Genomic DNA, 26467 nt, shown 5'->3' with positions numbered 1-26467 from the left:
TTAGTTTTGAGTTTTCCATGTACTGACACATGCTTTAATATCTCTGTACCCACTACATGTTCAGAATGTTGAGCAGTGCAGCTGTTTTACAGTTATTCTGTTACTCTTCTTTACAGCAACTAGTTAGTACAAGTAAAGGCCGCGTGTGGTGTCTGCAGTGGTGCAAGAAAACGCTCCCATTATAACTTAACATTTAACTATTCTCATTTTGCTCTGGCACAGGGCTGCCCACAATACTGGCCCGAAGAAGGAATACTGCGGTATGGCCCCATTCAAGTGGAATGCGTGTCGTGTTCAATGGACTGCGATGTAATAAACCGAATTTTCAGGATATGTAATCTAACAAGAGTAAGCATTATCATAAGAATATGTAACAGTTTTTAGTTTTTAGTCTTTAGGCTATTCTGGTTTTTAATTTTGAATAGTAGTAAAATATTAATGTTCTTAGGACATCACCTAGGAAAACTGAAGTATCAAAATCTAATGCTAGCTTCCAGGGCTTTACTGCAGCTACCCATTAGGTAGAGAGAGCAGTGAGGTGAGTGACTGTTCTGTAATATAAGCAATAAGCAAAAGTTGTATGAGGAGGATTCTGTTTATTCAGTGTATGGAGAAAGAAATATCCATGTAAAGAGCATATAGTGACAGGCATTTTGTTTGCAACTTCCATGAGATATTTTCCATCCTGCATCAGGAAGTGCAGCACTCAAAGTGGTTATGCAACCAGCGCCTTTTCAGTTTGAGGTCCAAGAACTACACATCCTATAAAGTGGGGTGTGAAAAAACTCTGAAACTTCCTCTGAAGTACTCAGCACCACTGTACCTTGACCTACCTCTGTCATGTTTTCTTAACTTCAGAACCAATGCCAGTCTTGCAGTCTTGTCAGTTCTTTCACACATTGCATTGTCTTGTCTCTTTGTTGTTCCAAACTGTTTCACACTGTCACAGCATCTTCTCAAGTCCTGTTTGCAACACAGTTTCTCTTCCTCTTGTTCACCTCTATAAATCACTTATTTATGTTACTTACGGGTAAAGAGGTACAGATGCATCTGTGCAGTTAACCAGCAGCCCCTGGTTATGTACTCTATCATTCATCTAATAATGATCAGGCCACCATCTAATATCAGATACTGACCACCAACTGTGGTTTGTAGTATAATTTTAACTCTCCTTAATGTTGAAGAATTGCTGTGGCAAAAGTACAGAGTATTATACAGGGGCTTCTCCAACAGCAATGCCTCCTGTGTTATTATGTAGTTTCACAACATCAGATGCAGATGTTGGTGGTATGGCAGTAGAGGTTGAATCTTCCTGCCAGTATTCCATTACATTTTGTTGCCATGTGACACATGGCAGCAGAGGGACAGTCTGTCAGAGTGGTGTTTGACATGGAAGTGCATGTGATGCACAGGGGTGTCAGTGAATTTCTCCATGAAGAAAAAATTGCACCCACTGACATTCATTGATGCTTGCTGAACATTCATGGAGATAAAACAATGGATGTGAGCACAGTGAGGCAATGGGTGTTGCATTTCAGAAGTGGTGAAAGTGACATGAAAGACAAGGCATTTTGAGGATGGCCATTCACAGCTGTCACACTGCAAAATGAAGAGTGTCTCTATCAGCTCACTGGTGCAAATAGACTAAATAGTGGTGTCTGAGTTTAAAAGCACTGTTTTGTAGCTGATAATTTGCTCTATCAGTGTTATTGCGCTCTTTGTCATAGTGTTCATGGAAATAAATAGGAGGCATTACTTTTGGAGTAACTGGAGTATCTACAAAGCTTTTTCTTTTTTAACTGATATTTTGGTCACACTTTGATTTTTTCCAAGTACAAAGATCAGTATGCATGTGACTAGCTTCTTCTATAAGCTGTACTTTGCCTACATTCAGAGTTGGGAAAAAAAAAACAACAAACTAAAAAGTCAGGTCTTCACACTCTGCTTGGAAACTACAGAAAGCAGAGGAGTGGGCACGCTGGTAAATATTATGCTACAACACTTTTTTTGTTGTGTGTTCAAATTTCCTTTTCATTTTTTTCCAGTCCATTTCTTATTCATTTTTTCCGTATTTTCCGTTTTGCTGTTTTGATTTTCTAGTTCTCTATTTCTCTTCATTTTCCATGCATTTTGCCTTTACATCTTTTTTTTCCTCAATGTTTCTATGCACTGTTCTTCCTATTCCAAAATGCATATTCCTTTTACTTTTCACCTCCCTCAACTCCAAGAAACTGAACATACTGTTTTTCCAGTACCTGAAGCTTCTGTTGTCATCTCAGTTCAATTCTAAAAAATCTACCATGGAAGGCTCAGAGGCTGACAGTAAGGCCCTCATGATTGTAATAGTCTGGCAAAAACGGAAGTCCTTATTTAAGGAAAAAGATCCTTGAATATTACTTGCTTATTTATAACGGGGTCAATTCATGCATGGGAAGGCTTAAAACAAAGCTAAGGTTGTGTTTCTGCATTTCTGTAGGTCTGGGAATTCAACAATGATGGTTTTGAAGCTAATAATGAAACTCCTTGATGCACAGGCTCTTGAGAATTTTGCCTTTTAGGAGTCAGGATAGGTTGCAATACTGACTGATAAACATTGGGTCTGTCTTGAAAATATTTATTCCTTTTTAAATCTTTTTTGAGCCCAACAATTATTAATTAAGTAGAGACCCTATGATATGCAATGTATACATGTAATCTGTCAATAATATAAACACTTGTGCCATATTAGTTTTATATTTGGATTTTCTCAACCTGGATGTAAAGGTGCCCTATTGACCTAAACCCCTTTGATTTCCTTTAGCCACAAGAGGGCTATTTAATGGTGCAGCAATTCCAGTATTTGGGATGGGCTTCTCACAGAGATGTACCAGCTTCCAAGAGATCCTTCTTGAAGTTAATCCTCCAAGTTGAAAAATGGCAAGAGGAATGTGAAGAAGGGGAGGGCCGGACCATCATTCATTGCCTGTGAGTAATTCTGAGGAACACAATAACTGCTCTTCAAACAAATAGATATGAATTATTTCTTTTTTTTTTCCATGCTCAAGTGGTATTCTAATGGCTGTATTGTTATGCATATCTTTGTTGCTTAAAAAAAAAAAAAAAAAAAAAAAAAAAAAAAAAGAAAAGAAAAAAAGAAAGAAAAAGAAAGAAAGAAACAAAGAAAAAGAAATAAAATGTACCACACGTACTGCAGGCTAACCTTTGGTCAACTTTCAGGTTAGTTTCTGGTCAAACTGCTATCATGAGTATAAATATTTTTTATATGATCCTACAGTGATACTGCATATTGTCTCCTGTATCTAATACAATGTTTTTCAAGTACAAAATACATACAGATGGATTTCTGCAGTTCAGTTTAAGTTTTGACAGTAATATAGTATTTTATACTGAGTGACAGAGATTGTGTTTTTCGTGTACCTCTTGCATGTCTTGTGGTTTTTTTTATTCCAGAAGACCTGCTATATTTTGAGGGTTTTAGATTAAAATGTATAGGTGTAAGAAACCTGAGAAAGATTCTACAGTATGATCCTAAAAATTTTGTTGATACTGACAGCCTATCTGACATTACAAAAAAAAAGAACAAAAAAAAAAAACCAGAACTGCTCTGTTCATTACAAGTGTTAGCAATAAAAAATCCTGTAAAAAAGAACCTGGTTTGGATGTTTTAAAAAGGCAGTATATTTTTCTCCTGATCTCTTTCCTTTATATGTATCTCTAAGTATACTGTTTAAATCTTAAAATTAAATCACAAAAAATAATAATCATAAATAGGCTTCTGCATAAGTGTTTGGAATTACCTTGTGGCCACTTTCCACCTTTTTCTCCTCAGTATCAATGGAACCTTGTGGCCTGTCTATACTTTAGCAAGAAAAGTCATCTATATGACTTTCTTCAAAGTGAAGATTAACATAGTTCAGAAGTATCCACAGAGGTCAACAAAATACCGAATCGGTGATGCCTTGGCATTACTCTAGGTGGATAATTTCTATATTCTAATGTAATTCAAATGAGTCTCCCAGAACAAAACAGAAAGTATTGTGCTTGGCATTGAATTTGCTTTTTAATTTGTAATGCCTATGCAAACTGAGCTGTAACATAGCTGGATGGCATGGTGGCAAGGGCAGAGTTAAAAAGAAGTTATTGAGAACAAGGTCAGAAACACAGAGTATATCAGACCAATCCAAACCCACTGGAACTGCAAGGTGATTGCCAAAACCTGGTCTCTTTCACAAGTCACTCATGCTTATGGATTGAAAGGAGTATGTATTGAGTGCACTGTTATGCCAGTGGCATTTAATCATCTCTTTTCCTTATGTGCAGAAACGGTGGTGGCCGGAGTGGGATGTTCTGTGCCATCGGCATTGTGGTTGAGATGGTAAAAAGGCAGAATGTGGTTGATGTTTTCCATGCTGTGAAGACTCTGAGGAACAGTAAACCCAACATGGTAGAAACTCCGGTAAGCAAAAAAAGTCCACAGGTTACTACAAATGGTCAGGGAGATGGAGACTTATCTTCTGTGAGCTGCATGCAGTACTGTGTCCATAAATCAAAGCAACCCATGTGGGACTTCAGCTAAGAGAAGAAGACAACCTATCTTTACACACCCTCATTATAGTATATATTGAGCAGAGGCTGATCTGATTCTTAGTGTGAGCATAAAGTTCAGGAACTTTTCAGCTTTCAGTGGAAATTTATTGTGTACACATTAGTCAGCATCATGAGAGGCCAGGCTAAGTTTTTATGCTACTTATCTTGTACTGGTACTGTTACTTTCACAGGGAACATTCTCATTTAACAGGCTGATCTTTGATTTCTCAAAAGAACCTGGACTATTTGAGTAGAATTTGCGCTTACAGTAGCCATCCTGAAATTTCAGAGCAAGGCATTTCTTCTTGGTAGGAAGAAGCTGTAAAGGAGATCTGTGTATTTTACTTCTTTATAAAAACTGCTGTTTTGGAAGCTATATTGAATAATGCTAATGTTTGTTACCCCACCTTTAGTAGTCAAAAATGATACCTCAGCGCTATAAAATCAAAGGCTATTCGATCTAGTATGTTGGAAATATATAAACAACATAAGCCTGAATTATCAAAGCCACAAGATGAAACAAAATATTTTCTATGTACATTGGCAGAAATCAAAATGACCTTCACTCTTCTGATGAATACGTGTGTATACATGAATGCATATCTGTCTGTCTGATCACTTCAGTCATCAAAACTGAACGTCATGGAAAGTGCTTAAAAATTGCTCAGTCTCCCAAATTCATTTTTTTCCCTCCTTATAGCTGAATGTGAAAGCAGGTTAGACAGTGCTTTGGTGCTTCTGCCATTTGACTCTCTCACTGCCAGCAGCCAGTGTCACTTTTCAGCCAGATGGCTGCCTACGGCATAAAATTCAGGGATGCCAATCGGAATTAAAAATGTTTTGCATTTATACATCCTGAAAATTGCTTCTGACCTTGTGAACTTGCATATTGAGCAAAATGGCTGTAGCTGCCTTTTCCTACGCTGCCCTTTTTCCAGGTGTCAGTGCTTGTTTTGTATCATGTAGCTTCTGTGGCACGATTTGCTTAATTAATGTGTATCACTTCCTTCAATTGCTACTGCATAAATTAAAAAATGGTTAACGTGTTAACAGCTAGAACATATTGCAGCAGCAGTAACATTGGTCTAGGTATTGCTTGTTTTGCTGCAAATACTTTGCAATCTGCTGTGCTATAGACTTCTGAGATGCAACATATTGAATTGCTGCCTGGATTTCAGTTCACTGCTGTGAGGAAAACTGGTCTGATCACATGGAAAATTACTTGTGTCACTGTAAAGGGAGGCTAAGGTAGATTGTCTGTGTTTCTGATAAATGGTCTGGAAACTTATATTTAATTTCAAAATAGTCCTGATTTCTGTAGTTACATATTTCTGTGCTTTGTGGGTTTTTATTCAGAACTCTTGAACAGCAGCAGCCATTGAGTCATTAGTTAGAAAACAAACCAGGAAGACCAATATACAACATTGTCATGTGCCCTACATTCAGCAGCATGATCAGATAACACAAAAGAGCAGCACAATAAAACCTTTAAGACATCCCTACCATTTCCTGCTAGTGGATCACACTGGCTTACTTTGAGAAAATAAATTTAAAAAAAAAAAAAAAAATTAATCACAAAAGCAGGTTTGTTTAGTTTGGTGGTAAGGACAGTTTTAAATTGAGTTCATTTCTTGCTTTTTCTTCTCTCTCCTTTCTCCTCCCTCTCCCCAAGTATCAGCTCTAAATGGCAGGGTTGTTATAGGAAATAATAAGTATGATGAACTTTTGAGCTCTAACTTCTCTTTTAAATGTGTGTTCTCATATCCTGGGCGTTACACCAGAACTATTGAAAAAATGCATACCCAGAGCAGCATGGTGTCACAGTTCAGCATTCCCTAACTATTCCTTAGTTGTCCAAGCAGTAGTTACCTGCTGAATATCAGCTATTTATTACACATAAATGGTGTTTCAGAGTTGAGAGGCTTCACTGCAAGAATGTTCTGGCTGATGGGAGAAATTCTCATGTTTGATAACCAGTTCAAAAGCTAAAAAAAATAAATAAATAAATTGGAGAAGTAAATCATTTTTCATAGTCAGGATTTTGGGTTGTTTGTGTTTTTTATATTTCATTGGTTATGGTTTCTTTGTAAGTCAGAGCTGGTAATATACTTGTGTGATAGAGGGGTGAAAGAAGAAAAGTGAAAAGAGGGGGGAAAAAAAGAAAACCAACCCAAGTGTGTCAGTCTTGAATTTAAAACTGTTTAGTAGTCAGAAAAGGCTATTCCTGTTTGTAGGTACTGCTGCTGTTTAATGATTTAGAACCTCAGTTTAACCTTTTTCTGTTACTTTTTTCCCTTTCTCCCTTAAAGGAGCAGTACCGCTTCTGCTATGACGTTGCACTGGAGTACCTGGAATCCTCTTAGTTGGAATGGATGTGACAAAGTTCACCAAATATATGAATCTCATTATGCTGTTTTGACAACAGTTCATGATCCTGTGAAGAAAGATTTTAGGGGAAAAGGGGGTGGGGGGGGTGGATTTTAAATTTTAATGCAAAGTATTTTTCTTATGAAGTTGTGTATCTTAATAAAAGAATTCAATCTGTTTCTATGCTTGTATACAGTATCAACATTTAGTGCCACATAAATACTATTTAATGAAAACCAGAGTCAGAAGAGATTTGCGCAAATTAGGACTTTTCAGTGTTTGTATATGCAGCCGTCTCTCAATTGCAGTAGAGCGACCATCTGTTGCATGTATCAATATTTCCTATATGGTATTAATTTTCTTTTTTTTTTTTTTCCTTTTGATACATTGTTAAAGTACAATAACAGTGCAGATTGATAGTAAGGTTCATTCTTTATACGTTTCAAGTGTTGCATATATATATATTATATATAGTTAAAAAAACAAAAACAAAAACCTGGCTTATTTTGTTTTATTGTGCAATGATGGCTGGATCACATAAAGATCTTTATAAAGAAACTTAAACATAAGCCAAAGACTCAAGTGTAAATATGTCTATATGGAGAAAGCACATGTATTTATTGTTTACTTGCATTCCTTTTTTGATGGCTGAAAAAAAGAAGAATCATTTTTCTTGAAGAAAGCTTTTTTTGCTGAAATCAAGTGTAAACAATTTTTGTAGTTTATTTTTTGTATGTTTAGTGTAAGTAGAAGACATACTTTTTATGCATAGACCAAGAAACATTGGTATAGTGGTTTTGTTGTGTACATGCTTGTGAATCAAATCCATGTAAACGATTATAGAAGGTCTTTAACCACAGGACCAAAGTCAAAACATTTTGCTGAAAATGTATAGTTTTTCACATTTGTGTTAGTTAAATACTGATTCAAATCTATGTAAGGAAGGGCACTCATCAAATCAACCTTGCCTATGACTTGCACATCGTTGAAAGAAATTTTTAAGCACCGCTAGAGTTCTAAGGTATCCAATTGGTTAGAAAAATATTGAAGCACAGGTCAACAGGAGAACTGTCAGGCAAACAGGTGGCTCTACAAATGCCCTTTAGTGCAAAAAGTATTTGTTTAACAAATTGTAAAAATAAGCAATGTTTATTTTGATGTTTACGAACATGTAAGCTTGCTTCCAAGAAAGCAAAATTTGAATAAACCAAATCCAGATTCTCATTATACTTGTGGTGTAAAAAATATTACTGTGCTTTTGCTTAGCATGTGTCCATTTGTTCAAAAACTTTCCTATATCTCATCAACTAAAGTCATTTCAGTCTCTTGTTGGTCTTTTTTAAAACTGACAGTAAAATGATAAGGTGCTTATAAATATTCTGTAAAGTAAGAGTGAATTAAACTTTTATTTAAAGATTATTTTTTTATTATTTCCTATTTTTACAAGCTCTCACTGTCCTTATTAAGCAGTCATATTTGTGTGAAGATAGATATATTTGGATAAAGAAGATCTCAGAAGGAAATTGTGTTATTATTTGCTTCAGCATTTCAGGGAGTGTTTGAAAAAACTCTGTATCATACGTATGAAAACCAGTCCATTAAATGTCTTTCTTTACTTCAGGAACATGGAATTACCCTTCTAAAACTATGGCAGAAAAATGTTTATAGAAGTTTTTCTTCTCATATTTTTCCAAAGCTCCTGTCTGTATTGTATCTCTACCTGTTCCAGATCTTTAAAAAAGCCATTTTCTTTTGTTGCGCAATGGTAGTTCTTGCTAATGAAAAGTAAACAAATTGGGTTTGAAAAAGTTCATTGAGTCTTGGTACTCAAAAGTACTCTATTTTTTGTCATGTTGAAAAGGGAATTTTAGTCTTCTGTGGAATGGAATGATAATGTTCTCAACTTTATCTGTAAGGCCATGGCATCCAGCTCTCAAAATGCTTGATCCAGCTCTTCTGTGGAGACAATGTAACATCTCCACAGACAGATTCATCCTGCATGTTTTAGGCATTTAATGGGCTTAAGTGAACTGGGCTCTGGAATAACCTTCCTCCGTTACCCTCAAAGATTGCTGAGAAAACTATATTACTCTAGAAGTCTTGACTAATATATTTTGACAGATGAGATGAGCTGCTATTTGGGCTGTGGAATGCAGAAACCAAATTCCATACTGATAGCAGTGATTTTGTTTATGCTTTCTCTTCTGGCCAAAAAATGTAGCATTATCATTGGACTGAATGAATAGTTAACTTTCATGGAGAGCTCCTACATGAGGGAGCATAGAGTCAGTCCTCACTAGAAGTTCCAACTCCTTGCTGAGAATCTGTGTCTTGTTTCCCTGGTGTATGCACAAACCTGAAGCTGGGCTTACAGCACACTTGAGCAGAATGGTGCCTCGGTCTCCACCAGCTACAGGTTATTTTAGGGGGTTGTTCTGCAAATGGGTACTCTGTCTATTTTGTTTAAGTATTATGGGAGTGAGTTTGTAATTTCTGACTAACTGCATACCTGACCTAAGGAGCTTTGCAGTAGCTCATGATTGAAAAACCTGTGGGAAGTTCTTGCTTGTAAGACTAGGGAAAAGTAAGCAGAGGGAATGCGGAGTGTGAAAAGCACCTCAGAAATACCATTTACCAGTAGAGATGTATGTATCTTGAGGACTTCTTAAGCAGAACACAACATTATGTAGAATCACCTTGATGCTACTTTTACCTCAAAAGTAAACATGAAGTTTGAACCTTAGTATGCTCTGTATATTCAAGAAGTTACCTAGCTTTATTTAATTCAAGAGGTCACTCGGAAAATAGTTTTGTGGTTTAAATAAATCTTTGTCTTGCCCAAGGTGCCACATTAAGAAACATCAGAGAAATATGAAAGTAAACACTGATGTGGGAGTGTGATATTGCAATTTCCAAAATCTGAGATCTAAAAATGCCTAAGAAGGAAGCAGTGGTAGGCAAGAGCTATGTCAGTGAGCCTACAAAGTGAATTGATATGTTTAAGGACAAGAAAGGGGCAGCCTGAGAAAAAATGTTGCAGACTCATTGCACAGCCAGGCCACCTGGACCAACAAATGACCACATAAAGGGCCTTTTTTAAGGTTCATTCTGCTGCTTTGTCAGAGGAAACCCAGAGATCTTGCAATAAATGTAAAAGCTGCTTTTATAGTGCTCTGCTCTGTGCTGGAAAGAAAAGTAAGTCATTTTCTGCTCTACTTTTCTGTGTCATGTAGAGGTCTGAACTGAGTTAAGTGATCCTAATCTCACAAAGGAGCTTTTGTGGTGTTTTATTGCTGGTGCTCTTCCTTTGTTAAACAGACAAAGGTCTCTAACCTCTGCAGGTCCAGGATAGTCGAGGATAGCTGTGAATATTAACTTGTCTTTACCTCTGGACTTGAATATCTGTTAGCAACAGCTCTATATACAGAGTGTGGCTTTCAGAATATGCAAAGGTTTCATGTCCTAAGTTTGCCTTCATATAAATGCAGCAAAGTGTTGTATTTATGATTTCTTTTAACCAGAGCCTCCTTTCAAACAGACTGGCAATGCAGAAGTGCTTCTGAATTATTTTAAATTTGTGTAAAAGTGTAACATGATGGTGGTGGTTGACAGACGTGTTAGTTTGCCCCACTTTTCTCAGAAATTAAATTTGTTTCCCTGCTGTTGGGTTTAGATTCCTAACTCCATGCAGAGACTGACATATATGATGACAGGCACAATAGGATCCTTACCTAATAATAATGTTTATTAACTGTGTCTTGGCCAGCAAAGAACAGGTGCTTTTGTGCCTTGTTGAGATGCAAAAGCTGATTTCTGTAGACGTTCATAACCCTTTCTGGCTTCCATCTGGATCAGAAAACAGTTCTGCGTTGACGAATTATATCAAGATAAATTTGAAAACCCCATATGTTCAGAGATTTTCCATATCTCCACTAAAAGGAGAACGAAGAAAAAGAAAAGAAAAAGAAAGAGAAAAAAAAAAAAAAAAAAAAAAAAAAAAAAAAAAAAAAGCACTGACAAAGCCCATCTTCTGAACCTGGAGCCAAAACATGCTTTCCTACGGGTATTAGATTATCCTAGAGTTTTTTGTTAATGAGCATGAAATGTTATGTGGCAAAACACAATAACTCCAGATGTGTGCATACTTTTGTGCCAGGTGCAAAGCAGTGTGAAATCTTTCCATTTCATGATGGAAAACTTTGATCTTCCATTTCTATGTCTGATCATTTGTAGAGCAGGAACTGAAGTGACCCAGTATTTTTCCAAGTCCTGAAACTTTGAGGAAAGTTATTGTCTGTTTGCACTCCAATAGTGAATGTGAAACTGGAGACTATAGTTATAGTAGTTATATAGTTAGATATGTAAGTTTCTCTCCTGAAGTAAGCAGATTGTTTTCTGTAGTAACCACAAAGCCTAACTATGATAAGCTTCAGAAAAATTTTGGAAGATGCTTATTGTGCTAAAGATTGTTCTTGTGGACCTCAGTCCCAACAGGTGAAATGCCAGTTCATTTCCAGTCAAGGGCATATGGGTGAAAATCTCATTAGTCAGGTTTCATTAGCATTTCAGATTCACTTGATGTATCCGTGAGTGGGCACGATATACATCCAGAGCATCCAGACTCACATTCTGAATGTTCTGTAGCACAGACTCCAGTGCTATAGCACTTTTCCCTAGTTTCAGCATGGAGTTGTTGTGAAACTTGCTGATAGTACAGAATAGCAACACAAAATTGCCTCCATTTACAGAAAGTGCTTGAAACCACCTGCTGAAATGGTATATGCATTCATTTTTAGTTAGGTAGAAATCACAGACTTAGGAAGCTATGGCACGGCTGCAACCTTTTCTGTTGCACAAAATTGTATCATTGAAGCTTCAGTCGATGCAGTTTAAAGTGTTAAACAGGTTAGTACTTAGCTTCATCTTCTGAAATGATCAAGGTTTCCAGCTTACCTCACATTAAGAAATACAGCAATGTTTGAGCAGCACTTCCACAGGTCAGACAACTTCAGGGATGAGGATAAAAGTGGAACATAAAAGCACTAGGCACAGTATAGTTTCATCTAATATTTCTCCTCCAGCAAGATGAGCTGGTTCAGCTAGTGTGACAGTGAGCTGTAATTACGGCTGTGAGAAAATAGCAGTGTGGTTTTGTCTGTGGCAAAGGCTTTTAATTTTTTTTTTTTCTTTTTTATTTTTTTTTTAAGAGTAGTGCAGAAGAAGTGCAGGCTTTGTTTCTACTTCAGCATGCGTTCCTTTCAGGTACTTGTTTGCTTCAAATAATAGTCTCGCTTAATGCAAAGCCTTTCTAAGATGATAGTCCTTTAAGTAGTCAGTCACAGCCCACAGCAGTCCCTTTGCTCAAAATACAGGGAGGCTGCACAGATATGATAGGTGCTATATTGCTTTCAAGGAGGAACTGCAATGCTTTTTCATAAGGGGATTTGTAGTCTTTGTGAAAGAGAAAGAGGTAACCTGTGAACGGGCTGGGGCCAGCAAGAGGATAGGAACCTCATTCTACAGTTGTTTGAGCAGCAGCGTAGGTTTTGGATGTGGCATTGACAGGATGAAGAGTGTAAGAACAGAGACAAAATGGGGACTTCCCCAAAAGGCTACAGATAGGAAATGGAAGAATAAAAAGTTCTGAACTCGTCAGTTAGTGAAAAATTTTCAGATTCTGAATGAGTGTTGTGGCTGTGATCAAGCAACGTTGAACACGTGATATGTGTCACTGTGTAAGGGACGATACCAAGATAAGGAATGTGTAGTTTATGTGAGCAGCTCCTTCAGCAAGGGACAAATCAAAGCATGAACAAAAGAAAAATCCCTCCCAAATGGGCTTAGGAGAGTCAAGAGACTTGAGGAGCAGTTCATACACCTCATTTCATGGCCAATGACCTCCACTCTCTCCACTCAGTATTTGGACTCAGGTAGTTAATAGCCTTGAAACCCATGAAGTGCAATGTTTGTGCTACCATAGTTCTCATCATTCATCAAGAAAATGAGGAGAAAACAACATTATGATGCCGTGATCATTCAGATAATCTGTATCTTAGTTTTCTGGACAAGCAACAGATGAACAGACTAAATTTGACACTAAGTTATAGGTCAAGAATGATTCCACGGGATAATCAGCTCCTACTCTGCTCTTAATCAAGACCCAAATGTGGCCAAACAGTGGATGCTATCACAGTGAGGCAATGTGTACTGTGTTTCAGTAGTGGCAACAACGATGTGAAAGAAAAGCCATGTTCTGGATGGACATGTGCATTTTCAGGAGCGCAGCATGCAAGGTTTTGGTTGGCAAAAATGCATAGCTAGAAGTGATGACAATGTTGAAAAACAGTGTTTTGTAGCTGAGAGTTTTCTCTATCTAATAGTGTTGTTGTGCTCTTTGTATTTGCTGTAGTTGGCAGGGAAACTCTGAAGGCATTACTTTCTGAGCAAGCTACATAATGTTAGTTCTGTTTTGCTCTCCCTTTCTTTGAAAAAGAAAATGTAAACTCTGAGAAAATTAAACCGAATTCGAGGCTTGTGGGTGAAAGAGGAAGCATTTTGGGAGAACCTGCTGAAGCGCAGCTGCTTGACCACAGCCTGAGAGGAGCGATTGTAAAGGAAGGTTTCAGAGAGGTGAGGAATTCTGAGTGTCACCTGTACAGACTGGGAGGAGTAGTACTTGAGAGCAGCTCAGCAGAGAAGGACCTGGGAGTCCTGATGGATGAGAAACTTAACATGAGCCAGCAGTGTGCTCTTACAGTTCGGAAAACAAATGGTATCCTGGGCTCCATCAGGAGAGGGGTGGCCAGCAGGGATAGGATTGTCCCTGTCTACTCTGCTCCTGTGAGTCCCCATCTGGAGTACTGTGTCCAGGTATGGAGCCCTCAGTACAAGAAAGACAGATTGCTGTTGGAAAGGGTCCAGAGGAAGGCCACGAAGATGATCAGGGGGTTGGAGCACCTCCCCAATGAAGACGGGCTGAGGGAGCTGGGCTTGTTCAGCCTGGAGAAAAGAAGGCTGCGGGGTGACCTCATTGCAGCCTTTCATACCTGAAGGGTGCCTATAATCAGGAGGGGAGTAAACTCTTTGAAAGGGCCGATAATAGTAGGACAAGGGGAAATGGTTTTAGGTTGAAAGAGGGAAGATTTAGGTTGGATGTTAGAGCAAAGATCTTTACTAGGAGAGTGGTGAGGTCCTGGAACAGGCTGCCCAGGTAGGTTGTGGATGCCCTGTCCCTGGAGGTGTTCAAGGCCAGGTTGGATGGGACCCTGGGCAACCTGATCTAGTAAACATGGAAGTTTGGTGGCCTTGCCAGACTGGGGGGTTGGAGCTTCATGATACTTGAGGTCCCTTCCAACCTGGGTGATTCTGTGATTCTGTGATTCTGTCTTGAAAACATATGCCAGTTTGGTAAAGGAAATAATAGCTTCAGGGTCATACACTACTCAGTGTCTGGGGAAAGTGATGGAGTTCACATGGGGAAGGAGCATGTGCCCCTGCAATTTGATTACTTGCATTTACAGTCCAGTGCACCAAAATAAAAGTTGAACAAGCAGGTAGCCCTGAAAAGAAGAGGATAAAACATGACAATTTATTAATGATATAAACCTACATTTTCTCTTTCTCTACTTTTAGGTCTTCAACACCTACTTGGTCATACAGCAAGTCATTGCAGTATCATGAGGAGCTGAGCTTGCTCATTACCACAAGTTTCTCAGGGAGGTATTTTTTCTAGAGTTGTCAAAGACCACACAAACATTTAAGAAGAACAAATATTAATCTTTTGTGGGTTTCAGAATAATATAACTCCTTATATCTACTCGGGTTTTACTCTTCTTCCAGTGGCTTTAGTACCTGACTGGAACCCAGCAAGTGGATCCTGCCCTTTTCAAAGTATGGTTTATGTTGCTTAATTTTGGTTTTTCAGTTTATGATTTCTCTACTGTTTTTAGCTCCTCTGCGCTTTCTTTATCTTCTACATCTTTACACAAGCCAAAGCCAGCAGGGATAGGACATAATGTTATTTCCACAATTCATTTTGACCTTTTGGTAGAAAAGGTTTCAAGGAATAGTTTCAAATTTGCACTAAATGGCTGGACACAGTGAATCTCAAGCTCCTACATTACGTAAGATCAGTTTGTGCCCCTGAAAGCAAACTTCTTACTGTTTGTAATTTAAAGTCTGGTGAGTGTGTTAAACTGGATAACAGAAACTTAATTACAAAGTGTTACAACTGCAACTTCACTTCTGTTCCTTTGTTGGGGCAGGTGGGGGAGGTGGAAAATCCTGCTGCTTTCCTGTTCTTGAAAGGTCTGTGGGCTTTAAAAGCAATGTGAAGCTGTGCAAAGAATGGTTTAGTTAGTGATGAGCTGAAGTATGTTTCATTGAAGAAAACGATTTATTTAGATATGTATGGGAAAGATCAGTTAACTCAGTAGATGATTTTAGGTTAAGGGACAGGAAATACAGATATCTGGCCATGTGTATTCTGGTGTGTATGGTACAACCATAATCCAGTTGCTGGATTATGCTACAGTTAAGCAGTTTTGAAATAAAACTTCTAACTAGTGAAGGGATTGTGGAAAAAATAAATAAATAATTCCCACACATGCACCTTCCAATAATGTAACTATAGCTGGTGTAGGTGTGGAAGCTGAAATAGGTGCTCTCATCTATTTGCCATGGTCCTGGGTTGAAACACATTGCTTCTGAACAGAATTCAGACATAAAGAGGTCGAGGAAAACCACAGCTGTCCAATGTAAGTTGAGGCATCCCAACTTAGAAGCATCTCTCGAGCTGATTGCTCTTTTCACTACTACCCAACCAAATGAAGAGGCTGACCCCAGGATATGACATACTGAGAAGTGCCCATCATAGGGCAGGTTGGATGAACAGAGGGATCTGCTTACGTGCTTATTTCAAGAAGCTGTACAGAATCCTCAACTGTGTGTTAAAGACAGGTATCAGCGAATCAGTGAATATTCGTTCAACCTTTGGGCTGATTTTTTGTGAAACTCTGCTTGCTTTAATTTTATTTTATTATCCTATGAAGAGTTCAAGTATTTGAATTGTATGTTTTCTTACAGTCTTTTAGGTACTTTCTCTTATGTGATATATTATATCTTCCTTGAAAAAACTTGCCTTTGACCATACTGATTTCTGTAGATGAGTGGAGAATTGAATGCAGAAAAGAAATGATCAGAATATGTTATTCTGTTGTTTGTAAGATGGACTCTGGTGTAAATGACAGCTTTCCAGATTTCATCCTTTAGATGTGGGAAGTCTGTTTGAATTAATTTGTTGACGTAAAGCTACGAGCACATTTATAAATACATTCTTCAGAGAGATGCGAAGGGAGCTGTAGTCTTTCATTTTTCAAAATGAATCTGTCTATTTGTGCCGGCTGTTAGTTAGAACTCACAATGTGGTCAGCACCAGAAGGTCTGGGATGCTGCAGGGCCTCATGGGATCTCGGCACCCTCTGGCTCAGGGTCTCTAGCATTATAGTGAAGAGAGGGATCCAACTGCTGTGCTGTATGCTTTACCCAGGAGAACATGTGCTAGGAACACATTGAAGGAATGCCCAAGGGTCACAAATGCTCTTGGATGCCAAACAAATGTAGATGTAACAAACTGAAAGCAAGATGAAAGGCTGGCAGAAAGACTTAAAGTCCAGCATGAGAGCCCCAGGATGTTTCCTTACAGATTATCTTAGATAATTTAAAAGTAATTTGTGGAGAAGTATAAGGTAAGAGGGCTTTGACAGGGTTATAACATATGTTCATATGGCAGTACTGCCTATAACAAGAAATGAATGTAGTATATGCTTCTCAGTAAGTTACGGCTCTAGATGAGAAGCAATGAGATGTTTAATTTTGGAAATGTGGAAAAGACAGGTGAGAAAATGACGAAGAATCCAGATTGATTATTTTTATAGGAAAAGGCTAAAACATGAGAGAAGTTCTAGAAGGGCTTCTAGAGAAGCTACAAATAAATACTGCCTATTGATTCTTTAAGAAAAAAATAAATATATTTTACAATCCTTTTATATCATGTTTTGGTGAAGAGCCTCTATGCCCTTTCCTCCTCCATAGCTGGAAAGGCAGTCTCATTGAACAGTTCAGGAAGGAAGTACATTTGTTTTGCAGCTCTAAATGCTTAATTTTTTGCAGTGAAAAGCTTGCTTTGTTAGTGCTCTCCCTATTTGCTGTAACCTGTCACAAATATGGTGAGGACTTAGGGAGCATTGGAAAAGATGCTAGCTAGCAGCCATCAAGAGTGTTTTCCCCTTGTGTGAGGTAGGGAACTAAATGTGTACCATCACTGAGGAAGTTAGGGTGCTTTTGGTGATGGCTCTGACCATGTTAATGGTATCAGGCAGGCAGGAGAAGACGACATTCTGCTCTTGGGAAGGGAGAAATAGAAATAGGTCTGGAAGAGGAAAAGAGGGGAGCACTTTTTTATGCTTGATGGGAAGCAAATATATGTTGCTTATGCTGGACTGCTGGACCCAGGCTTTTTTATTTAATAGCTTTTTTTTTTTTTTTTTTTTTTTTTTTTTTTTTTTTTTAGTGCACTTTATTCCCTCTTTTTATTTTTTTAAGAACTAGTACATATTTAACTTCACTCTTTCCTGAAAGCAGAAAACTTTGTGACTGATAAGTAAGAAAAGCAAACATGTGACACAAACAATGGAATTGTTGTATTTGTGTCTGTGCCAAAATACAGACACGTCCTGTCCTCCAACCTTACTGCCCCTGGGCATGAGGAGCGGTGAGGAGAGACTGAGAACTCCCTGGGTGCTCTCTTCTCCCAAGGGCTAAAACCCTGGCAGGTGCCAGCCTTAAAGCCTGGCTGCCTCTTCCAATAAATTCACCCTCTGGCCTTTCTTTAATAAAAATCTTAGTTTTCCCACAGCTCTCTTGGGCTTCTTAAAATGCTTTTGCCTGTGTTCCATTCTCCTATAAATTTCGAAATAAACAAACAAATAATAAAGGAAAGAAAAAGAAAGAGGTCCAACCAATTACTGAATCTTTATAATGCCTCTTCGTAAGAAGGAGCAAAGGACGCCTGGAAGAGGGCCATTGGTGCAGACCAGTTAAGCATCAAATGCAACCAATCTTTCATATGTGAAAATAATAATGATAGCCAAAATGCCTTGCGGCAGGGTAATATAAGTGCCTCAAAAAAGGTAGAAAATTAGAATCAATTTAAGTGATATGTTGGCAAGTGTTAACTGCATTTTACATGGAGTCTTGATTCTTTGAACACCCAATTTTGCTGCAGAAACAATTTGCTCTTAGACTCAACTTCATAAACAGAGCGGAAGTAATTGCAATTAAGATTGTTCTCCGACTTTCTGAAGCTGTTTCCAAAATCAGGCCAATAAAATTGTGTGCTTGGCAGACTGTATCTGTGTACCTTTTTCAGAAGTGCTCTTATTTGTGGTTAAAAAAGAAAAAGAAAAAAAAAGAGAGAAATGCTTGTTTTTGTAGGTATTTTAGAATGGCAGTTGATATTTCTGTTCGAATAAAAATGGGCAAACATGTTCAATACCACCACTTTATTATTAATTTGAAAGTAACACAACAAGGATGTCATTTAAGATAAATATTAAAGAAGACAAAAAAATGCAAGGTAACCATTATTAAAATAGATGTTTTTCTGCTTTTCTTTCACGTCTATTTAGACTAAACTCTGGATTCTAACACTCACATAAAAAGGAGTTGTTAGCGCTCTTTCTTCCTGTAACGTAGACATTAGAGAGGCAAGGAGGGTGAGGTGCCAGTTTACATTCTAGCTCTGTTAAGCTCTTTGCTGTCAGAAAAAGTCAAACTGCTTTCTTTCTCATCTGTTAAAAAATTGTCAGTTGATATGTGAAACTTCAGGAATAATTAGTGAAAGGAGACGTGTAAATTCCATTGGGTGAATCAATCTCTCACAAATGTATTTAAATGAATTCACTGTCCTTTTCTTTGAAGAGTGTCAGGGTGCAAAAATTGTATTTTGGATTCCTTTAGCAGCATCTAGAAACCTACGTCGCCTCTTTAAAAATAAATTACAGCACACCCCACTCAAGGAATCACAAAGGGAGAGAGTGATATTTAAAATTAATTCAAAAAATTTCTCCAACATGTCTCCAGCTGTCAAAAATGCATTGAAGATATGCCAAACATATTTCAAAACACTTTTTGTAATTTGAAGATATCTCAAGTAATTTTTCCTCCTGAACTAAATCTTTAATGGAACTATACTTTTCCTCAAAACTGATGTGTTTTGTGTGTGTGTGTGTGTGTTGGTTTTTTTTTTCCCCTTGTTTAGGCACCTTCCTTTCTCTTTCTCCCCAGAAATCAGCAATCAGCAGAAACCAGATATTTAATGGAGTTTGCTGAGCTGTGTGGGTCTGATGGTTTGGGATTTTTTCCTTTTGCCTAGTTCTGTGTTGACTGTGCTCAAGTTGGGTTTTGGACACAATCCATGGCTTTCCCCTAGACATTCCATGTAGCTCAGGGTAAGTTGTGATTTGTCTGCTTCAGGTCTTTTCTTTGAGGCAAAACGATGCCTCAAACTGAGTATGGAAATTAGAGGCCAAAGTGCTTAATATTTGCTTAGCCACTGGAAAACTGAGTTGGATTTTTTAATAGATCTTACACTGTGATGCCATATATACACATCTAATATTCCCAAGTGGATACCAATCTTACATGCTGCACTGTTAAATAAACAGTGGCACCGCTAATTGGAGATAATCTGTATGGCTCATTCTGTGTAAAAATTTTCACAGATTCCTCTTTGTATTGGAAAGCCCCAGAATTCCTACTGTTATCTTTTGCATTCTACTTCATCTTCAGTGTACTTAATAAAAACTTATAAATCAATCCTCTTAACATATTTATAAGAGGAAGCAGCATTAATTAATAACTGCCTGTGGATGAGGGAATCATTGGAGCTGCCTGCCTGTGCAACACATGAACATCTCAGGGTTGTGAGTGTCAAATTCATACACACTGCTACAACCAACTGAAAGCAAAAACACCTCCTTATTGAGAACCTCTACTAACCCATATTAAAATAATGAAAAACCTTTCTGACTCCCAAAGGTACAGAATTGCTCAATAAAATGTGAAAAATACCCATGGGTTATTATTGTTCAGTCCGTAAGCACAGTCAGCCAAAAACTTACAATTTTTCAAAATGTAATACGTGTACATGTGCTTCAGTACTTTTAAAAGCACTAGGGGATCCTAGTTCTTCAATAGACCGTTCACTGGAGTCAAACATTAGCAAACAACCCTCTAGGCTTGTGAGATTTTACTTACAGGCTTTTGTTCACACCTGCTAAGCCATTTAAATTTCATATGAAGGGAACATCTAAGATCTCTCTGCCAAGCTGCAAAGAAATGTCAAAGAACCCAAAATGTAGTCCTTGGAAACATAAGGTTCACAATGTAATCACAGGACATTAAAATGTTCTAGGATTTTAAAGGCAGGAGCCATCATAATCTATTGGGGTGACTGCCTGCCTTGTGAAGGCTTTAGGATTTTTCAGTCACAGAATCACAGAATCACAGAATTGTAGGGGTTGGAAGGGACCTCTAGAGATCATCGAGTCCAACCCCCCTGCCAAAGCAGGCTCCCTACACCATGTCGCACAGGTAGGCGTCCAGGCGGGTCTTGAATATCTCCAGAGAAGGAGACTCCACAACCCCCCTGGGCAGCCTGTTCCAGTGTTCTGTCACCCTCACCGTAAAGAAGTTCTCATGCACATACGTGCAGAACTTCCTATACTCCAGTTTCTGGCCGTTTCCCCTTGTCCTTTCTCCACACATGGATGAAAAGATTCTGGCCTTGCCACTTCGCACCCCACACCTCAGATATTTATAGACCTGGATCAGGTCCCCTCTCGGTCTTCTTTTCTCAAGGCTAAACAGACCCAGTTCACTTAGCCTTTCTTCACATGCTCCAGGCCCTTCACTATCTTTGTGGCCCTCCTCTGGACTCTTTCCAAGAGATCCCCATCTTTTCTGTACTGGAGAGCCCAGAACTGGACACAATACTCCAGATGAGGCCTCACCAGGGCAGAGTAGACGGGAAGGATCACCTCCCTCAACCTGCTGGACATGCTCTTTTTAATGCACCCCAATCATTTTGCACCAAGTCCAGCATCTTGGAGTGGAGCAAGATAATGTCTTTAGAAGATTAAATTTTATTTTTCGTCTGTGGGTTTCAATTGATAGTGAAATACTATACGTTTCTGGGCTTAACCATCTTTGAGTTTTAACACAGAGCCTTCTTTCAATTTTCAGCAGGATCTTGCTATCTCAAGAATAAAAAAGTCCTCTACCCAAACTGACTCATCTCAAGAGGAGTATGAGCAGAGACTGCATGTAGAAGTAGGAATGCTGAAGTATATTTGTACGCATACAAATATGACATCCAAGTGTCCATTTGTTCCCTTGGGAGAACTTCTTCCATACCTTGATTCAAAAGGCAGCATAACCATTCAGTACAACCTTACTCACAGCTGCCTTCGAGGTCTTGGCTGTTCCCAGTTTCCCTAGAGCATCCTACTCTTTGGAATTATAGTTCTGCCAGCTCAAATAGCAAATATGCTTCCCTTGTGTTTATAAACTGTAAGTGGGGCATATCTTCCTGCAGATATAATGCCTGGTTTCATATTTACTGAACCATTTCAAAGATTCTCTTCAAGCTGCTCAACTAATGGCTGCATTTATCAGGAGATTGGTCTGAGTTTAGAAAACAAAAACAACCACAAACTTTCACAGGTTTGGAACTGGTTTTATTTGCAAACCTCAAATACTGCATTGGCTTCCTGGAAATCAGGAAGTCAAATATATCTATGTTTACCAGTAAAAATATCCCACTGGGGAGCTGAGAGGATGGAGTGGCCAAACCAAATCTTGCCTACAGACTGCTAGACTACACAGGCAACAAGGAGGTCCCCATATGTTCTTTATTCAAAAAACAATAGCTCAGAGAAATAGCTGTGGTAAGGATAGGTTTGGGACATAGGTTCTTTCTGTATGAGAAGAATGGTCCCATATTTTGGCTCTTCTCGGTATAGTCTATATGTATTTTTCTCCAGCTTGTCTTTATCTTTAGTACTGAAGCAGAACAAAATCCTGAATATTTAATCTTCAGTAGCTCACCTCCCCCATTTTTACCAGCAGTACATGATGATGATGTGGCAATCTTCCTTTCTGGGATGAAGAATATATAGGAGGTGGTGAATTATTTTTCTCAGCACTTTCCATCACACATCAGACTGGAAAAAGCTCCTGCAAGGTATTTGGGAGAACCACACTTGTTACTAATAGACATTAAGATTCCTCAGGTAACATGTGAGCAGTGGGTAGTATTCCTGACTGGGGTTGCACCCCGAGTTAGTTTTGTTAGGCTGTGTGACAAAGAGCTGTTCTCCACACACACAAAGGAGTACAGAAGTATCCTACCTGGGTATTCCCAGGTGTGGACAGGAAGGCCATCAGCCCATTGAGGGCTCATCTGCCTACAGGAGGAAGCAGAGTGGCACAACAGCAGCTAAGAACCCAAATAATACCTCAGAGAAAAGAGATCCTGCTAGGAGTCCTCCAGAACATCCCAGGGAGGGTTGGGGGTGATCCCACTATAGGAGATAAAAGTGAGGCAGTTGGTGCTCTTGTGATTGTGTTTTTGAGTTGAGCTCTGTAGCAGACAATGTATTTGTTTTTAGGTGTGTGTGTGCCTGCTGGGGACATGAGCTGCTGTACTGGGGACATGGAGCTGTGGTAGCCTCACTGCTGTTGTACTGCTGGATTTGTCAGCCTACAGCAGGTTTTGTGCCTATTTATCTTACACAAAACCCATATGAGCTAGTGCTCTTGCTCTGTTGGTTTTGAGTGATTTCAACAACAGTTATTAATTTGTATGTGCCTTTGCAGCTCATGTTAAATGGCTTTTGTGTTTCTGGCAGTCTTAACAAACTGAAGAGTTTGAAATACAAGTGAATTCAGGAACAGTAAAAATGGCTCCAAGGGCTCTTTATCCACAGACCAAAACAATATGAAGAGGTAAAGCCAAGTTCTTGGCACTGACAGGAGCCATGACAACCTCAGGAGCATGTACATGCAGAAAATTGGCTTTGATTCACTGGTGTTGTGTACATAATTTTTCTACATATGAAAATATTCTATTGAAACATGAGTAGTTTCAGCTATTTCAGTAGGACATTTTTATGTGCTTAAAGATTATGCATGCAGTCCTAGTTGGACCCTGGAACTATCAGCTTTTTACAGTTGGTCTTTCAATTACCACTGAACCTGTATGATTTCCCCAACCCTCTCCCAGATCAAAGCTATTTGCTTAATTTCACACGTGTTGTTGGGAGGGAAAAGGAGAGGAGTTTTGGGTGTTACAATAGCGGATGAGTTGTTGGATCTGCATATTCTCTACCTTGCCTTTTACTAATAAACCTAAAACCCTGTTATTTGTTTTGCTTGCAACACCTGCAGCATTAACAACTGATGACAGTAAGCTCTGCACCTGCAATCTCCCTGCTTATAAACCTTCTTTCACATGCTCTACAGCAACATTTGTTAAGACTAAATTAGTGAATTCTCTGAGTATTCCAGCTTAACTGGCACCTCAAAAGCATTTTCTTTTAGCATTTGAGTTTTTAACATATGCGGAAGCTGCTCTGGTTTCAGCTGGGGCAGAGTCAATTTTCTTCATAATGTCTGGTTTGTGTTTTGGCTTCAGGAGAAAAACAATGTTGATAACACACAGATGTTTCAGTTGTTGTTGAGCAGTGCTGTACAAAACCAAAGACATTTCAGTTTTTTAACTTCTTGTGCTACTCTTCCAGCTAGGGGGTGGTGGGCAGAAGGAGATGAGTGGGGACAGAACTAGTACAGTTGACCCAGTTTGGCCAAGGGGACATTCCGTACTGTATGACACCATGTGAAAAAACTGTAAACTAAGAGGAATTGGCTGAGATGGGGCAACCACTGCTCAGGAATGTCTGGGCACTGATCAGCAGATGGTAAGCAATTGTGTTGTGCATCACTTGTTTTGTAAATATATGCGTGTGTGTAATTATTATTACTATTATTTATCCCTTTATTTTCTATTTTGCTAAATAGTTTTTATCTCAACCTATGAATTCTACCTTTTTGTTCTGATTCTTTTCCCCTATCCTACTGGGAGGGGTGGGAGTGAGTGAAAAGCTATGTGCTGCTTGCCAAGGTAGAACACAAAATAAAGCTTATATTATCTCCTCTGAATTTTACCATGAAATACAGCCTCAGAGGTTCATGAAAATAAACAGTTGGTTATTGTCACGCTTACCAGTTTGTCTAACATCCTTCCTGCTTTCACTGACACCTCAGTGCAGCATGAGAGTGGTGCAAGGGGAACGTGAAAGCACACACTTCAGCTTTCCTGGTGATTTGATTCTACCACTTGTTTGCTACATGGTCTCACTCTTCCAAGCTCTGTTGCTTCAATAGCAGCACTCATTAAGGTTCTCAGCAGCAGCAGCGGAACCAATGCTGGAATCTGTCTTTAATGTAGTCGGATTTTTGCATTGTATTGGAAAGCAGACACTTAAAATTAATTCCTGGTTTCAGCAACTCAAATTGGAATCCCCACAACTCACTGATGACATAAAACATCTTGGTCATTTTGCATAGCAACATCACCTTTTAATGTCCATTTACATGGCAAACTCACGTAATCCATTTTTATAACACAAATCCAGATACGGTGCTTAAGGAAGAAAAAGTATCAGAACAAAATGGTTTCATTTTTTCTCTTCAAAAGGTCTTTGTGGTTTTGAAGATAACAAACACTGAGTTATTTTGCCACTCTCCTAGGGGAAAAAAGAGAACCAACCTCAACCCACCCAGATGTGATGCCTTTTCCCCACCTTAGGCAGGGCAGGTGTTAAATGTCTTTTTCCATAGAATATTTTGCTGATATTTCCAGGCCTCAAACCAGTAATCACAATCAATGAGACGGAGCTTTGTGGTGGATACCCCTGCCTGCTCCCAAGTCCAGTAGCCACAGTGATGCCCACATCGTTTGGTGGAGCCAAGTATCCCATCTTGACATCCCCACATCACAGCACTCTGTCTGCGGCTGAGAGAGGAAGCAGACTGCAGGTCAAAGAAGCAGAAGTACCTCCCTGCACCACTCCTCCCCACCCCACAGCCTCAGCACACATCAGGCTGTAAGCCTTACAGCTTCTAAATCCTCCCTGGCCTTCAAGTGCCAAAACCACATGCTGCCTTGTGGCCAATCATGGCATCTACGCTGGAGAAATTCATTCACTCTCTGGACCCCAGAGCCCTTCCGAGGGTCCTTCAAATCCAGTCAGGCATCTATTTTGAAGGTGAGTGATGGGTACTTTCTGGCACAGCTTTCTGAGTTCATCTTGGACATTGTGTCCTCCCTGGGAGGCAGAGGCAGAACGAGAGGCAGAGGGAGAATGACAGCCCTGTTTCCTAGCAGTTTCCCTTTATTTTTCTCTCTCTTTTGAAGAAAATAATATAAGCATCAATAGCTTTGGAAGTGTTTTTGGTATGGTGCACATCTGCTCTTCTCTGTAGCTTTGAGGAAGGTGATGTAGTTAGAGATCATCATATTCTGGAAAGAGTACTGGAATGAGTCATGAATTTGCTTTGCACAGGCACAGAGCCGTCAATCCAGCAGTGGCAAATCACAATGCAGAGGTTAATTCATTAACACTAGCTCTGCTCTCCTGGGATGGGCATGGAGCAGCAATCTCTGTTTCTGAAGTAAAGAAATACAGAGACTCTAAGCAAATGTGGGAAATTATAAGGAAAAACATTTTTCTGATATTTTGCCCCATGTTTAAGGGTACATTGGGTGTGTGCCATTATGAATGGATGCCTATGAGCCAGACAGCAGCATAACGGGGTAATATTTTGATAGGTAGGTTTGCAGTCCATGCTTTGAAAAAGCACAGAACTTCTCTGCAGTACCAACCTTTTTGCCTCTATTTTGTACACAAGCATAGCCCAGTATAAAAACAGCATAGAAAGGCATGGACTGCACACAGTGACAGTGGAAACATCATGTCAAGCCCATGTATTGGTCTGGGAGAAGGTTACCTGCCTGTCACTGCAGATCAATGGTTTGCAGAGGGATTAAGCAAGGCCCCAGTGTAAATAAACTCCCTGGCAGGACTATGCACGGTGTTACAAATTCCTCCCTGACAAAGAAGAAAGAAGGAAAAGTTGGGCTTACGCTAGGTAAAACAGAGGGGACTTTATGAAATGAACTTAAGCTTCAGAATCCATAATATCTACCTTTATGTTTATCCAAAAATCCCCATGCTGCTCTGTAGGAGAAGGAAGTGGGACATAGTTGCCCTTTGCTACAGCTGTGGAAAGTCTGAGCCAGGGCTTCAGGGCCTATCTTTCTCTCCACTCCTGGGGAGGTGCAGAACAGGAAGGGCACTTTTCATCTGCAGGCACAGCATGCCTGGGATGC

General features: G+C 39.1%; 2 protein-coding genes across 16 annotated transcripts in view; both read left to right on the top strand.

The window, feature by feature from the left end:
• PTPRK (protein tyrosine phosphatase receptor type K) overlaps positions 1-8373 on the top strand; it is a 384844-nt gene extending 376471 nt beyond the window's left edge. For all 15 annotated transcript variants that reach the window (XM_072333871.1, XM_072333868.1, XM_072333872.1 and 12 more), the window contains 4 exons: positions 223-348; positions 2801-2964; positions 4321-4456; positions 6897-8373. In XM_072333871.1, coding sequence (XP_072189972.1) covers positions 223-348; positions 2801-2964; positions 4321-4456; positions 6897-6950 — 480 coding nt within the window. In that variant the 3' untranslated portion in view covers positions 6951-8373. The remainder of the gene's footprint in view (positions 1-222; positions 349-2800; positions 2965-4320; positions 4457-6896) is intronic.
• A 16879-nt stretch (positions 8374-25252) lies between these two features.
• THEMIS (thymocyte selection associated) overlaps positions 25253-26467 on the top strand; it is a 75894-nt gene continuing 74679 nt past the window's right edge. The window contains exon 1 of the mRNA XM_072333232.1: positions 25253-25343. Within this exon, the coding sequence (XP_072189333.1) occupies positions 25253-25343 (91 nt within the window). The remainder of the gene's footprint in view (positions 25344-26467) is intronic.

Source organism: Excalfactoria chinensis, chromosome 3 (assembly GCF_039878825.1).
Source record: "Excalfactoria chinensis isolate bCotChi1 chromosome 3, bCotChi1.hap2, whole genome shotgun sequence".
NCBI lineage: Eukaryota > Metazoa > Chordata > Aves > Galliformes > Phasianidae > Excalfactoria > Excalfactoria chinensis.
The sequence above is the reverse complement of the archived record's forward strand: the minus strand, read 5'-3'. Positions and strand labels throughout refer to the sequence as shown.